The 17503-nt window shown below is 32.4% G+C and overlaps 1 protein-coding gene across 1 annotated transcript; it reads right to left on the bottom strand.

Annotated features, from left to right (window-relative positions):
- Window positions 1-472: 472 nt before the first annotated feature.
- LOC111395901 (protein NAR1) lies at window positions 473-4945 on the bottom strand. Its single transcript, XM_023022118.1, has 11 exons — window positions 4634-4945; window positions 4030-4112; window positions 3649-3802; window positions 3330-3516; window positions 3055-3181; window positions 2545-2701; window positions 2409-2458; window positions 2156-2327; window positions 1669-1795; window positions 1456-1547; window positions 473-1030 (listed from the first exon to the last, which is right to left on the bottom strand). The coding sequence occupies exons 1-11, from the start codon at window positions 4718-4720 to the stop codon at window positions 878-880; spliced, it is 1389 nt and encodes a 462-aa protein (XP_022877886.1). The 5' UTR covers window positions 4721-4945; the 3' UTR covers window positions 473-877.
- Between the last annotated feature and the right edge of the window lie 12558 nt (window positions 4946-17503).

Genomic DNA, 17503 nt, shown 5'->3' with positions numbered 1-17503 from the left:
CTTAAATAAAATATTTTTGCCAATCGCCGTCATTGAATTTAGAGCCCTGAATACATTACCGATCGATGATAAACCAGAGGTAGATGGAGATAATAACAAATCATCATGCCCCTTATGTCCTGTGCAACACGTGCAACAACGGTCAAATCAAAGGGTTGCAATCCTGTGAAGGTGAGCTAACTAGAACCCATCTTTAGTTCATATTAGAAGCTGTAACTCATATCTTTTCAATGCTCATTAGTAGAATATTCTTATAAAAATTGTGATTAGAAACAAAATATGTTATTGAATGTTAAGAATGATATTGCGACAAGAAAACAGTTCAGAACAAAAATGCAAAAGTGAACAAGTATTTAAAATCTTTGTAGTGATGCAAATATAAAAAATTGTCGTGTAAATATAATTATCCTAAAAACAATCAGAGCTTGAGGGAAAAATGTAAGAATACTATTTCAACCATTTCAAATCTAACTGAGAACAATTTAATCAACATTAGCGTTTTCATTTACACATCCCATTTACTCGTTCACATACATAAACCTTACGAGGGAAGAAATACATACTCAATAACAATATTATCAGAATATTTCTACACGTTTGGACGACCCTTAAAAATGAGGTAAACATCCAAAGAGAGTAAAACACCAAGTATGCAAAATACATCTGATCATAACCCAAGGATTGGACAATAATATATTTATACACAAACACTAACTGCCTAAACAATTAAACCAATCTCTCTACCAAAATTGGATTTCTCGAGAATTTTTAGATTAAGAGATGATCCAAATGCAACTAGGATTGAATTGCAGACGCGAGGATCACGAGTCACCAGATGATTATTGGAAGAAGCCAAGTGCAAAAAACATTACATTTCTCACCAGTTTGCCAACTGTGAGGAAATGCTTTTTACAACAGGGTGGTATACTGTGTGCAAATGTCTCTTTGCTTTCTCTGAACCTGGTAGCTCAAGCCACTCATCGTATAGGCTTTTGATAAGGGGATTTTCATAAGGATCAGCTACCAGTACCTAAATATTAGAGAATGGTAAGCAATAAAACATTCATAAACTTTAATCCACAAAATTATCAAACATTATTGAGGATAATAAACGCAAATTGAAATGATAAAAAAGAAGCGGCAAAACAATACAAATATTGATCCACATTATGTTTCAATAAAAACTATCCGCAAAATCAGCAAAAACCAACAAGAAGAAAGATGCTCAAATTTTGATGACAAAAGAAAATTGACAAAAACAAGACAGAAAAATATTGGTCCAACTCTATATAATATGCTAATTTTATTCTTTATTTTTTTCCTCTCATGCAATTCACATGTTTTTCTCTACACATCTCACTACATCAAACAAGTCAAGGTGCCCAAGACAGGGCCATTATTTAACAAAATCGCCTAAAGTGAAGAAGGCCATAGGGAAAAAATAAACCAACTTACATTTTCTGAATATGCATTTTCCAATAAATGAATCAAATCTTTTCCAGATTGCCCAGGCTTGCGCTTGATTTGACCTCCACCATTCAAACATCCTGTTGCTCAAGGAAGACACACATAAATATATTAGAAGTTGTGCATGACTTTTAAAACAGGCATTACATCAAATCATTGACCATCAGTCCCCGTGGACAATACCCAGTAAACCAATAATACCTGAAGGACATGCCATAATCTCCAAGAAATGATAGTCGCACTTTCCAGTTTTAATTTTTGTAACAATGTTTCTCAGGTTTCTGAATCCATAACATTGCGCAAATTTCAAGACAGTTTTACCCTCGACCTGATTTAGATTATCGGAGAAAAATTAGTTCACGACACAAAAATAACATTAATACAGGAATTATTCTTTCAAATGATCTGTTCATTAAATGACTCATATCATGAAAAAAAGGCGGGTAGGTAAAGTCAAGAGTAGACAACAACTTTTTGAGTCATGAGGAGGCAAGGAGAATCGTCAAAGTGGATCGTCACAAGAAGAAAAACAGCACATCAGCAAGAGGAAATATTAGTTCATAAGGTGAACAAGATTGAAGGTGGCATTGAATTACCAGGGGTCAAGATTGCTACTTGCAAAACTAGACTTGAACCTTCCTACAATGTGCTTATCAACAATGCCAACACAAGGATGGATGAAACTTACTTCAAGAGTAACTTCCTGAAAATCTGAGTTCCTTATAGTCTTAAACTGAAGAGGACCTTCAATTTCTTCCCCAAAAAGTATTTTTGCAGCATGGCAGAATATAGTGTCTGCATACCCCCCAGAGCTCCCACGAACACTATAGAGGTGGCCTTCTTCGTCTACATTTGACAATCTGCAGCAAGTAAAATCTTTTTCTAGTCACTTGATATCCAATGTAGTTAATAAGCACCATACAAAAAGTACATATTCTTACAATTTATCCACCGGAGATCCATCCAAAGTTGTAAAATCAACAGATTTAGACTGCAACAATTAAAACCATGAAAATTAAAATACTACAATACAATAAAAATTAGTAGACATGGAAATTAACATCACAGAATGTTTACCTGTATCAAATCTAAAACCTCTCCAGTAGTCAACACCGAATCTACCTCCGCAATTGTTTCACTTTCAGAATCTACTTGGAACATAAAGTCATCCCGAGCAGCCTCAAGCTTTTTGTCATAACAAGGCATCACAGTCACATGATAAATCTCTTCTGCTCTGCCCAGAAATAAAATTTATCTACAACGTCAAAACTTAATACTGTTCTGACCAAGCAGGTATATGAGGGCCAAAAGCTAGTTATACCCATGACTCTAGTTCACTATACGTAAAATAAATCACATTAGTTTACAAGATTGACCAATGCCTCACCCTTAATTATACTACAAATAAATTAACCATTTATATTTCTAATTACTTATTTTAAGCCCTCACACTGCTGCTGCACTTAGTATTTAAGTATGCTATTGGACCCCAACATCAAAATAGAAGTCTGCAATTGTGAAGAATATGCTTGAAATCATAATAAAATGTTCAACACATTAACAAAGATGGTGCAGAAGATAGATCACCTTAGACATAATTTTTGGCATATGTGGTTCTTAATGGCAGCTCCAATAATTTGTTGGGGGCTTTTGACTGAAGAAATATATGGAAGTATGTAGGATCCAAGAGTTTTTTCTGCATAGCATATCCAACCTGCAAATTCAGAATGCATCATAAAAAATCTAGATACACATCATAAAGCTTTTCACACTTCAGGAGGCAAAAGAACAGGCCTTTACCTAGTCTAGATAAAATAGTTCATGTCATTATCTAAACTGTCACAAAAACGAAGATGATATACCTGGACATGCTGACGAAATCATGGGAAGAGGCGATTTGGATTTCTCTTCATTAGTTATATTGCGTTGTTCATAACGTGTTATGAATTCATTACAAGATTCAATAAGTGTTAAATCTCGACTGCTGCTGGTATCAAAAACGGCTTTCACCCCTAAAGACTTAAAGAAGGTTGTGAGCTTTGTCAAGACCTGAAAATTATTTAAGATTGGTAATATCAGGAAATACAAGTACATAGTTGGAAACCATCATTCCATGTATTGTACATGGTGAAAATGAATACCATATTGTCAAAACCACATTGTCTTTATGTAACTTCTTACTTGGAGGGATGAAAGACCATAATGAACAGCAAGAGAAGCTCTAGACTGGGGAGAGAGGGAGACAATAACAGCTTTTCCTTCACTAAGGTTAGAAAGAAACTCTTCTAAGCTTTGCTTCTCAAGCATGAGAGTCTCTGCTGATGTTATGCACCCACTGCATTATAATCATCAGTATTAGTTCCTCAACTACAACATCATATTTACTCATTTCCAAATCATGAATCAGGATAATAATCTAGACCAATTAAATAATTGTAGTGGATATGCATTTGGTTAGCGTGTACAGCATCTAGCTTGAACTATATTATTTGAAAGGTTAAAATCTATCTATTTCAGATAAGAACGTAGAACAGTATAACAGAGTGGAGCATTTGATGAGACCTGCACGCTAAGCAATCTTTAAGCGAGATCTTCACAGGCTCATTTTGCACTTCTTTAGGAGTTGTTTTAACTTTCCCAGGATTCTGTTAACAAAACATGATTATTAAGATATAAAGAACAGAACACCAACAAAAGATAACAGCAACGGTTTTCAAGAAAATGGAAAATATGCAATTCTCTTCAGGAAAAACTTTCATGTCTTATAATATCCAAGCCTTTTTTTTTTTTTTTTTTCATTTTTTCTATTTTGAAAAAGTGAAAATGCTTAAATCTGGTCCTCTGGACTTGGCTAAGATGCTGAAAAATAATACGAAGTTGATCATATCATCAAATATTAAATTCTAAACAAATTAGAAGGCTTCAAGACTCACAATTTTGATTAAATTTTGACATTTTTGAGTAAAACAACATAATCTTAAATAATTAACCAATAAAACCCACTATCCTATCTAAATTAGATAAGAATAAAAAACTTAAAAATAAAAAATAAAAATAAAAACTGCTAAACCCTATTAGCAGTAGAAGGTGCAAAAACAGAACCGATGACAGTAAACAAGAAATCCAATTCCAACATAACAACCCTAGCTGAAAAAACAATTATTACCTCCGTTTTAATAACGCAACCCTGGGACGGTGCTATATAATCATTCAAGTCCCCAATTCTAAGCGTCGCCGAAAATTTCTCCGACATTATCCCTATCTGTAAAGAGGTACAAAAGGATATGTGGAGAATAACAACGATAAAACTTCCAACTTTATTTTTCCTCGGGGAAATATATGATTGAAGACTGACTAAATTAGGATTTGAAATTTCTATCGATAAGGAAGGGGAAAAAGGGTTGAATATGAACACGATCTGAGGCGGTGTAGACGTGTGTACCAATGACAGCACAAGTTCATGCGGAACAAACACAATTGTTCGCCCCCAAGGCACATCCAAGTTGGCGGAACAATCACATTGGGGGGTTTTGGAACCAAGCGTGGGGAGTTCGATTCCTGATTGGAGCAACCAAGTGATGTAATAACCAGAGGAAGGGTTGGAGCAGCTTGGTGATGTAATAATCATGGAGGAGGATCCCTTGGGAACCTGGGAACCAATAAGGGCACAACCTGCTATTTACCTCCACTAGTTACTGAGGGGTCGGAGGTTAGAGGTCCAGGATTTAGTCCGGCTAAGCTGGGACACCTGGGTTATCAAAAAAAAAAAAAACAATGACAGCACAAGTTCATGTGGAACAAACACAATTGTTCTTATTCTATTCTCTGTCACTCTTATTGGCTATTGTCTCCCGTTATCTCAATATATAATTTGCATTTTTATATTTTTATTAATTTTATTCCCCTACTACTATCCTTTTTTTTTTTTTTTTTAATCTCTTAATGAATAAATAAATAAATAAAAATATAATTATACACTACGAGACTTTAAATTGTACTCTTCCTAATTTCCTGGAGTGTTGTCTAGAGTCTCGACATTCTTTTTCTTCATTTTTTTTTTTTTTTGGAACTATTTTCCTGTTAATGGTCTTGCCTACGGCCCACCTCGTGATGTTGTATTATGTCGGGTAGTACAACGGCCGCTATGCATGTAAGGCCTGCTTGAATGTCCGAGAAGCAGCCTTTTTTTTTCTTTTTCTTTGAGCCCTTCCAATTGTGTTTGGACAAATTTTGTGGGTGATACTGACATTCCCTGCAACCCGATCACTAAATTAGCTTGACGACCAATTTTAAATGAACTTGCAATTCCACCTACGGAGTGCTCGGGCATATGGTGGCCTCGAGTTATTATGCCCGACCACATCATGCGCGGCTGCTTCGTGCAATGCAAAACTCGTCCTCGAGCATATGCTCCCCTTACAAACCTACGATATTGTTGACCCTTTAGAATTCCTACGCAATTAGAACTCTAACTCAACCATACACTTGACTCTTGTAGGGATTCTATCCCACATATAATTATGGAATTTAAACAACTCCTTAACCATTCAAGACTTCAAGAGATAAGGACATCCAGATAGTTGAGTCCCACTAGGAGAATGTCGTTTACTACTATAAATACAGAACCTTGAGCCGTTATTCAGGTACGTTTGTCATTGTTTTCCAGCATATAGTCTCACGCATATAATTCCCTTTCTAACTTAAGTATCGGAGGGGCGACGAGAACACACTTCGTTGCCTTTGTTTCAGGTACCGGAAGACTACGATCGTGATCAACCCGAATCATCAAGCTCGAGAAATCTACAGGTACGATTTTTGGTAGCATCAATGGGGGAGTAGCACCGTTCAATATTTTGTTCGACCCCTGACATCTTTTTCTTGTGGTATTCTTCTAAATGGATGTTATTGAGTCGTGGTTGTAATCAGGGGGCCCAGACCCATTTATTTTTAAGGTAAAAAAAATGGATTTTTTAATCTATGTTTCAGCAGAATTTACAAAAAAAAAAAAAAAAAAAAAAAATCCCCCCCAAAANNNAAAAAAAAAAAAAAAAAAAAAAAAAAAAAAAAAAAAAGTCCTCCCTAATTCCACCATGATTGTAATGGTTTGTGGTGGCCGGTGGTTTCTTTGCAATTTTTGTAGTGTTGTGGTGGTTTAAGGTTATATTTGGACTGACTCAAGGTGAGCGTGAAAAATTATTACAAATCGAACTGTCCCAACCTAAACTAAACATGTTCCAAGTTGAGTTAGATTGATGGGAAAATTAGGCCCCATACGGCCCAAATATGAAGAAGTTGAAAAATACTTTCTCCAAGTTGGAAATATGGTATTGCATTGAAGTGTCAGATATATGGTGTCGCATTAAGGTGTTAAATTCAAGTTTAATATACATGATTAATTAGCTAGCAAGTCATCCGGATATTGTTAAGTAGCTTGTTGGTTTCATTTAAGTGTCAAATTTAAATGAATTTACGTAGCATGTTAGTTTAGTACATTTCTGAGTGTCTGTTACATTTTTTGAGTTTGTGTCACTTTTTTTGAGTGTTTCTCACTTTTAAATTTTCTTGTTACTTTTTTTTAATCTGTGTAACTTTTTTTAATTTGCATCACTTTTTTTAAATTTCTATCAATTTTTTTTGAATTTTTATCGCTTTTTTGAATTTTTGTTATTTTTTTTTAGTGTTTGTCACTTTTTTCAATTGTCTTTTTGAAATTTCTATCAATTTTTTTTAGTAACAAACATTACTTTTTGGTAAAAGTGACATTGTATGTAATTTTTTGATAAAAAAGTTATAAAAAAAACTTTTATAAATCACATTGTGTAACATTTTAATTTTACACAATATTTTTTACTTCCAAATATGATTTTTCAAAACACCCCTAATTTTAAGAGTACTTCTGTAAGTTGCTGTAGATTGATTTGTACGTCGGTTTGGATCTTTTTGGGTGGGGTTCGACCATGTCTATCCATACTAATGACTTATATTTTGTTGGTGGGGTTGCGACGTTCTAGTTTAAGTTTACATTCATGTACATTCTAGAGAGAAATGAAGATGTGGCAATTGGAGTGGTTAAATATTGTCTGGCGGTGGCTAAATCGTCTGCCTTTTGATTTGTGGTGGTGGAATGGTTGCAAAACAGTTACGTAATTTATCAAACTAATATATATTTTTCTCCAAGCATTCAATAAATATTTTTTATTTTATATAGGAAAAAAAAGTAAGTACATGTCTTAATTTCTGTTCGTGATAGGGTGATAACAGCTGTTATTTTAATTATGTTTATTTGTTAATTAATATAATAGTGTCCGAAGATTGAGTTTTGATAACTTGTTAATCACAAAATATAGTAATTTTGTGATATACGTTATAAATAACTTAGTCTTGAATCGTCCTTATTCATAAGTAATAAGGATGGTTCGGATATTGTTATTATGGATAGACTAGTATGTATTGCATTTCCTTTTATGATTTAAGTAGTTAATTTCATATGCCAAAGTGTAGAGATAATTAAATGACTAACTACATGACTTGATTAATAATAATAATAATAATAATAATAATAATAATAATAATAAATCAATGGATGGTCCAAAATAGAATTCTACATGGATCATAATTTTAATGTCATTGTTTAATTTATAATGCTCGTAGTGGAATGTGTAATTTGACTTGAGGTTATCATAGAATCTTATATGAGGATCAACATACTTTGACTGCACTAATGTTTCTCCTCTTGGGATGATACGATGTTGTTTAGATGTGTTGAGAATCATACGAAATTGGTGAATGACCAATGAAGAATTTCATTACTCTTGGACAAAGAGAATACAACGTGTTTTATTTTTGTCCACTTAAGTTGATAGATGAGTTTCTTAGACAATGTGGGGTTATAAGTTAAAAAAAAAATTTCCTTTATATATTTTTTAGATCCACTAAAAACCTCAACGAATAATATAATTAAGTCAAGATTGATACTTATTTATATCTAATAATAAACTGATAGATCGCGAACCACTAGCTTTTCCTCTCTCTAAAAGAGAAAAGCTTTTTGATATATTTATTTAAATAGTCCAAAAAATTGAAGTGAAGTTAGTGCTTTCACCCGGTTCTATCAAACTAAACTAGTTTAAGTGCTTAACCTCTCCTTGCTCATGTAATCCCTGGGCGAGCAAGAAATAACAGGATGAACTGAAACATCTTAGTGGCTAGAAGGGGAAAAAATGCACAAATGATTCTCTTAGTAGTAGCAATCGAAATGAGAGCAACCTAAACCGTGAAAACAAGATTGTGGAAAAGCAATACAATGCTGTGATACCTCGCACGAATACTGCACCCTAGATGGCGAAAGTTCGGCAGCCAAAAAATTACTAGCTTACACTCCGACTTGAGTAGCATGGGACATGTGGAATCCCATGCGACTCATTCCAATTCCTGGATTTGCTACTAGGATTGAGTACATTATTTACAAATACACCATCTTTGTTAGGGGTAAGAGACAAAAATCATAACAATATTGCTAACATGAGAAAGACCCTAACTCTATTGCTCCCTACCTCTATAGCCAACCGAGCACCACAACTTGTGCCAAAATTTCATTTCTATACTCTTTGAGTGGATTTTTGTTAGATGTTGGACAAATATGGTGCATTGAGATCATCAATGATCAATTCAAACTCATCTCAAGTTTTAGAAACTGCTAAGGTATAATCCTTTTTTGGAATAATTCTAATGTGGGCTTTTTATTTGATTGTAAATTTTACGAGTTAGATATATAGATCATAATGATATTGTGATTGGACCAAATATATTAAGTGATCAATTTAGTCTTTTACACCTTACGAGCTATATTTAATATGATGTGGTAATTTTAAGTATGTAGGCCGAAAATATATGTAAACCCTAATTAGAGTTTAAGTCGTAATGGAAAAGTTTGATAATTTTCTATATAAAGGCATGTCCCCTCTTCTCTCCATATTGTTTTATTAGTTTGCTCACATTCACAGCTAATACTTTGTGAGGAGCAATGAGGGGAAAATTTAACTCTCCTTATCAATTTATAATTTTGTGATTCTTATTCTTAGCATGATTATTATTAAATGCAACAATTGGTATCAGAGCATACATGTTAACATAAAATCCTTCACCAAAAATAAAAAATAATATATATATATATATATATACACTTTTCTGACTTATATGTACTCACTGTGTTGTTCATTCATGCACAACATACTATATGCCCCCACAACCTCAACTTCATGGTCCAATCCTCAACAACCTATCATATGCCTCCACGGAACTTAATCTCAGTTCACATATCAATATGTCAATTCCTAATTTTGATATTTTGAAATATATATATATATATATATATAAGGACCATATACATTATTTCATCTCTCTTTATTTAGTTTTATGCATCTGTAATCCTATGAAAAATATGTATAGATGTTATTTCTTCTTCCAAGAATAATACAAGCAACTTAACTAAAAAATAAAGTATGAATGATTCATCAAAGTTTAATTTTTTTTATGACTAATTAGGCATTATTTCTGTACACTACTGCTATGGTACGATATATATCTAATTAAATTTTTTTACTTTGGCATCAACATAAAATTCATGCAAAGAAACACGTCTTGAATTTTTTATCAAAAAATATATATTTGTGTGATTTACAAAAAACCGTAGTTGTCTGCATAGTCAAACTAGGCTCTTGTGTTGAAACAAACCCTATTTTGCTTTAAGCATTGCTTTTTGGGGGGATTATATATATATATATATATATATATATATATGCTTTCCATAAATTTTATTGATATTGATTACTGGATTGAGAATAATTTGATAATTAGATAGAGTTCTAATTTGAGAATAATTTTTATTCATTTAGTTTTTGAATCCTGCCTGTGAGATATATTTTAATATATGTTAAAGTTTCTGTTGATTGTCATACAATCACATACCTAGTTTTTACCAAGTTGCTAATTATGATTTATTGCATAACTATTATTTTGTTATTGAATTTTTCATGGGCTTTGAGGCAGACCTTATTTTCCCTTCAAGAAAAATATTTTGAAATAAAAATGGGTGATAGCTGTCAAGGTGGCACACTCGTTGTTATTTATTTCGTTCTCTACCAAAAAGAAAAAAATTGTTTTGCAATTTTGAATTATTACATATAGTATCTTGCCCAAAGGTATAATTATATGTGATGTTTTGAAAAATGGCATAAGATGGTTAACGAATTTACCTTGGCCTAGAAATCTCCTTCTGCCCAAAGGTGTTGGTATTTCGAAAACCAATGTAATTTCGTTAACTAGCTATATGATGTGTTTTAAGAATATCTTATAGCATATTATATTGTCAGCACAAAGGTGTTTTTATGATGATGCATCTAAACTTTTGCCGTAATAAGATTCATATGGATCTAATTATAATTACGAATTATTTAATTAATAGCCCATGTTAATTAGATGGATATTTTATCGTCCATTGACTGCATGCATTAGTTTGGATGATATTATATGTTTCAACAATTTTAAATGCATCATCTCTTTCGAGACAATTGTCTGCTATTGAAACCTTGATTGGGAATAATTATGTGAGATGAAAACGAGATGTAGAAGTAACACTTGGTCGTTTGGGCTTGGATTTTTCAATGGATAAAAGCTTGCAAAACCCATAGATAAGAGTACCCTTTAATATATAGCCGAGTATGAAAAGTGGGAAAGGGCCAACAAACTTTGTTTGAAAATTATTAAACGCTCTATATCCGACTCCATTATAGGTGCTATTCGTTCTATATCCAACTCCATTATAGGTGCTATTCCAGGCACTAAAAATGTCAAAGGTTTCATAGATGCCATAGGAGAGAAATTTGTTGAGTCTGATAAAATTGAAACTAGAGATTTGATGGACAAATTGATAAATATGAGATATGATGGTACAAGTTGTGTTAGGAAGCACGTTATGAAAAAGATAAATATATCATATAATCTAAAGGCTCTTGAAATTCATATTGCGGAATTTTTTTCCGGTCTATCATGTTTTAAATAACATTTTCTAGCCAATTCAATCAACTTAAAGTCGCATACATTGCTCAATGGGATAAATGGGATTTGCATGACCTTATTGCAGTATGTGCCCAAGAGGAGTATATGATGCGTTGAAACTGTGCAATTAACTTTATAGCCATCATAGAACAAAGGGTCTTTGCATTATTATAAGTCCAAGTTCAATCAACTTAAAGTTGCATACATTGCTCAAGGGGATAAATGGGATTTGCATGACCTTAATGTAGTATGTGCCCAAGAGGAGTATATGATGTGGCGTGAGAATGTTGAAACTGTGCAATTAGCTTTGCAGCCATCACAAAACAAAGGGTCTTCGCATTATTATAACTCCAAGTTTCGTAAGGGTAATAAATCAAACCGAAATCAGCAGAATAAAAATTTTGGTGGTCCCAAAGGAATTATAAATAAAAATGATTAATGCAAGCTCTATAAAAGGAATGGTTATTGGTAGAAAGACTGTTTTAAGTTCAAGACTTTGTCAGAAAAGAAGAAGAGTTATGTAGGGGTTCACGAGCAATTGGAGGCCAAGTAAGAATGAAGTGAGCTTGTGCGTTGAAAGTGGAGTTCAAATAAAGGTTGAATTCATAGAAGTAATGAAGTTGTCTTTGGAGTCCGATTTTTCTCTTATTTTAGAAAATACAGTTTTTGTACCACAAATGAGATGGATTTTATTTCTATATCAAAATTTGATGCTTGTGGATTTTTCTTTAATTTTGGATATGAAATGATTGAGATATTTCATGATTCTTGTTTGATTGGGAATGGCCTTTATGTGATGGTTTATATAAATTATTTTCGGCTCCTTTTGGTGAAATCTCGTAATGTATCAAAGTAAAAGGCTCTAATCCGTGAGTCATCCTCTATGTTGTGGCATAAGCAGTTGGATCACATTTCAAATGATAGAATGGAAAGATTAGTAAAAGTTGAGATACATCTCCTTCTAGAGTTCTATGATTTTGACACCTATGTGGATTGTATAAGGGAAAAGCTAACTAAGTCTAAAAGAAAAAGTTTCACTAAGAGTGATGATATTTTAGACTTGATATACACTGATATCAATGGACATTTGCCTTCCATCATAGTTGGAACAAAATACTTCATAACCTTTATTGATGATTTCTTATGATATAGATATATTTACCTGATTAAATCCCATGCACTTAAGAAATTCAAGATTTTCAAAATGGAAGTAGAGAAACAATGTGAAAATGTATCAAAGTTGTAAGATCTGACCATGGTGGTGAGTACTATGGCAAATATAACAAGTCTAATCAAAATATAAGTGATTTTGCAAAGTGTTTACAAGTGTGTGGAATAGTGTCTCAATACACCATACTAGGGACACCCGAGCAGAATGGTGTTTTTAAAAGACCTAATCGAACACTAAAAAATATGCCAGGAGTATGATTAGTAGAATAAATTTGCCAGAATATCTATAAGGTGAAGCCTTAAAAACTGCTATGTATATCTTGAACAGAGCTCCAAGTAAAGCGGTTGCAAAAACCTTTTTTAAATTATGGACAAGACGTAAGCCAAGTTTAGCTCATTTCAAAGTTTGGGGATACTTAGCCAAGGTTAAGATTTATAATCCTTTTGAAAAAAAAAATAGACCTGAAATCCACTCCTGGTAACCTTATTGAGTGCTCAAACAGATCAAAATGATATAAATCTACTGTCTAAATCGTGGCATTAAAATTGTTGAGTCCATTACTGCTGAATTTTTGGAGAATAATTTGGGTGTTAGTGAGAGTTCCACATTGAGAGAGCTTGTTGTTGAACCAAATCAAGTTGTTGTTCCAATTTTTATTACACAGGAAAGAGTTCATTTTCAACCAGCTGAAGTTGTTGATGAAGAACCAAGGAACCAAGAGGAACTTCTAATTCCTTATCCAACAACGATTGGATCAGTTTCTGACCCACGAGTTAGAAGGTAGCAAAGGAAAAGGAGATTTGCATTGCCCAGTGATTACATTAAATATTTGTTGGAGAATGATTTTAATATTGGGCATATTGTTAACCCTGTAACTTATAATCAAGCATTGATAAGTCCCGAGTTAGATAAATGCTATAGAAGATGAAATAAATTCTATGAAACAAAACAAAGTTTGGAAATTTGTTGAACTTCCTTAAAGTGCTAAAGCTATAAATAACAAGTAGATTTTCAAAAGTAAGTTGGATTAAAAAATGAATGTTGAACGAAAAAAAGCGAGACTATTTGCAAAAGATTTCACTTAGCGAGAGAGCATTAATTATATTGAAACTTTCTCACCTGTCTCATCCAAAGATTCTTTTCGAATTATTATAGCACCTAGGGTACACTATAATGTGGAGTTTCATCAAATGGATGTTATAATAGTATTTTTGAATGGAAATCTTTCTAAAAATGTTTATTTGAAACAATCTGAAATTTTGTTGTGAAAGGAAAGAAAAACTTGGTATGCAAATTAAACAAATCATTATATGGCCTCAAACAAGTATCACGACAATGGTATTTAAAGTTCGACGAGGTTGTAACTTCTCTTGATTTTGTCAAAAATATAATTGATCAATGCGTTTATCTAAAAACCAAGGAGAGAAATTTTATTTTTCTTATGCTATATGTTGATGATATTTTGTTTGCTAGCAGTGACCTGGGATTACTTCATTAGATAAAGAAAGTATTGTCTGCTAATTTTGAAATGAAAGATTTTGGAGAAACTTTTTATATGCTTGGCATTGAATACATCGTGATAAGAATCGTGGCCTGTTGGGACTTTTTCAAAAAGCTTATATACAACGTGTTCTCAAGAGAGGTTCAATATACAGAACTGTGCACCTGGTGATGTACTTATCATAAAAAGAGATAACTTTAACAAAGCTCAATGTTCGAGGAACGAGCTAGAAAGGGAATCTATAAAGATAATACTATATGCTAGTGCTATGAGGAGTTTGATGTATACTCAAGTTTACACTAGACCGAATTAGCTTATGCAGTCAGTGTCCTTAGCAAGTTCTAGTCAAATCCAAGACAAGAGCATTGGAAATCAGCTTAGAAAGTTATGAAATACTTGAAGAAAACTAATGGTTATATGCTTACATTCCAACGTTCAAATCACCTTGAGGTGGTAGGCTACTTAGATTCTGATTTTGTTGGAGGTCAAGATGATTTGAAATCAACTTCAAGTTATATTTTCATGTTAGCTAGTTATGCTATTTCTTGGAAAAGTCTCTAGTGGCATCTTCTACTATGTAGGGTGAATTTGTGGCATGTTATGAGGATACAATCCAAGCCGTTTAGTTAAGAAATTTTATTTTTGGGTTGAAAGTTGTTGATTCCATCTCGAGACCAATCGCTATCTATTGTGATAACAGTGCAGTAGTGTTCTTTTCAAGGAATAATAAAAGTTCGGTGGGTCAAAGTATATTGATATCAAATATTTGGTGGTTATAGACAGAGTCAAGAAAGGGCGGACGAATATAGATCATATCAATACAGAGGCGATGATTACAAATTCTTGACTAAGGGACTCGTTCCAAAAGTTTTTAAAACACATGTTGCTAATATGGGTGTTATAGAAACCTTTGATATTTTTGATTAGTGGGAGTTATATATATGTAAAAGAACTACGTTTTGGCTTAATCTCTTTACAGGGTACGTAGGCAACCCATATATTTTTCGGTACGAGCCCCTTTTCCAATAATAAAATATATTTTTCCCTATCCATAAATTATTTTGAGCATGCATTTGACTTATATATTTTATTATGATATTATTGTAATTGTAATCTTGAGATATGACAGATAAAGAAATAAGATGAGTCTCTCTTAAAGACATGTGGCTTCATTTTAATATTATGCATTATGGGGACCGATATGAATTAACACAGTCTTTATCACAATTAGTGCTAAGTTGATACCACATACTGCCATATTGGTTATAGGATGGGGATCCATGTTGATAAGGATGTTGACATTTGTAGCTGTGGAATGATCTTACATCGCTTAATTGGTGTAATGACTTCCATGCTCGGTGTTAACATTCTTGTGGAATCGGATCATGTATCCTAAGGTGTCATCATTAGAGCTATACTTATATGACCACTTATGAAGTCTAACCCAAATGTTAAAAGTTTTGTTACAATAATCAAATATTTGCCCAAGTGAGTGAATGTTGGAATAATTCTAATGTGAGCTTCCCATTTGATTGTAAATTTTATGGGTTAGACGTATGCCTCATAATGATATTATGATTGGGCCAAGTATATTAAGTGATCAATTGTGCCTTTTACATCTTACTGGAGATAATATGGGTCGAAAATATATATAAATCCTAATTAGAGTTTAAGTTGTAATGGGATGGCATGATAATTTCTTATATAAAGGCTATGTCCCCTCTCCTCTCCATATTGTTTTATTATTTTACTCCATTGACGGCTAATATTTTGTGAGGAGCAAGGAATGGAAGATCTAACTGCTATTATTCATATCAACCATATCTTTCGCAAGTATGAATTCGACTTATCAATTTATAATTTTTTTTATTCTTGCTCTTAGCGTGATTATCATTAAATTCAACATCCTTATCAATGATTCTTTCTAAACACAAATGTGACATGATAAAATGGAATAAAACTTGTTTTAAATTTCAATATGCATATCTAATTAGATTCACTACCACTTTTCATATTTTTGTTTTATCAAGTTAGATTAGAAATGGACTTGACTTGCCATCTTATCAAGCATGTCCACGTAGACAATGGGATATAGTTGTCAATGGGTCGAGCCATGTCAACTCGATTCACTAAGCTCAACTTCGCTAATTAAGAGTAGCTTGCATTGAAATTTTTGGGCTCGACTTTCGAGCTGCTCACCCTATAAATTTTAGTTTATTATTAGGTTGAATATATTTTTTTTCACGACTTGAAATTTTTTGGAAAAGTAGGTCACTAAAGTGATCAATGGAAATCTTTGAAATACCAAGGAATTGGTTAAGGTCCTCTCGTTGAACAACTTCTTTTGTAAAGGTAACTTGTAGTTGGATTATAGGTTTTAAGTTGTCAAGTCATTGACTTCGTAAGTGTTTGGATTCGCTAAGTATATGGGGATATACATGAAAATGGCCTAAATAGTAAATAACCTTTTCCAAAATGGCCTTTGACTTTTTTAGAAATTTGAAACTACCCAAAATATCCTTGGAAAAATTTAACAACCAACCCTTTATATAATAAAAAGTTTCTTTTTTAGTCCTTAAAAAATCTAACAAATAATTTTTCTAAAAATTTGTAAAAATTATTAATGAATAATTATAAAATGGAAAAGCCCAAATATAAGAGAGGACCATATAATATAAAAAAGGTTGTTAAAAATAAAAAAGAAATTAAATTTGAAAAAGAAATTGATAAGATAGGATATCAAGAACAATTATATGCATCACAAGAAATATTAAAATGTTTTAAAGAAAACTTATTAGAAAATTTCGCTAAAGGAATTGTAAGGTCAATAATCATAAAAGATATACAAGATATAATAGATAAATTGGAAAAAAGAAAGAAAAGTATCTCAAAATATGAAATACCTTTTGGAACAGACATAGATATGATAACAGATATTGATATTATAAATTCTCAAACATTATTAGACTTTGAAGAATTACTTAAAAATTTATGAGATTAAAATTTTGATATTTTGATTATTAGATTATTAGATTTTTGTTCGCTCATAGTAGCACCCATAGAGTTGGTATCAGAGCCATAGAGATCATGGAAATCTTAAAAATAAATAATTATTATCAATGTATTGAAGAAAAAGGATGTTATATATTTTACAACCCTATCCCTAATAAACTAAAAATAATAACATTATATATAACTAGGAATTTACCTAGAGAAATAAAGGAACAAATATTACATAAATTAATTATAGGATTTATCAAAGATAGACGTACATATGAAATAATTTGCGAAATATTTGAAAATGAGTT

The sequence above is a fragment of the Olea europaea genome, chromosome 6, assembly GCF_002742605.1.
Source record: "Olea europaea var. sylvestris chromosome 6, O_europaea_v1, whole genome shotgun sequence".
Classification (NCBI taxonomy): Eukaryota; Viridiplantae; Streptophyta; class Magnoliopsida; order Lamiales; family Oleaceae; genus Olea; species Olea europaea.
The sequence above is the reverse complement of the archived record's forward strand: the minus strand, read 5'-3'. Positions and strand labels throughout refer to the sequence as shown.

Coding starts and splice junctions, on each gene's coding strand:
- LOC111395901 (XM_023022118.1), bottom strand. CDS start 4,720: ATGTCGGAGAAATTTTCGGCGACGCTTAGAATTGGGGACTTGAATGAT. Junction 3,803..4,029: donor AAAGATTGCTTAGCGTGCAG/GTCTCATCAAAT, acceptor ATTATAATGCAG/TGGGTGCATAACATCAGCAG. Junction 2,459..2,544: donor AGGTTTTAGATTTGATACAG/GTAAACATTCTG, acceptor TAATTGTTGCAG/TCTAAATCTGTTGATTTTAC.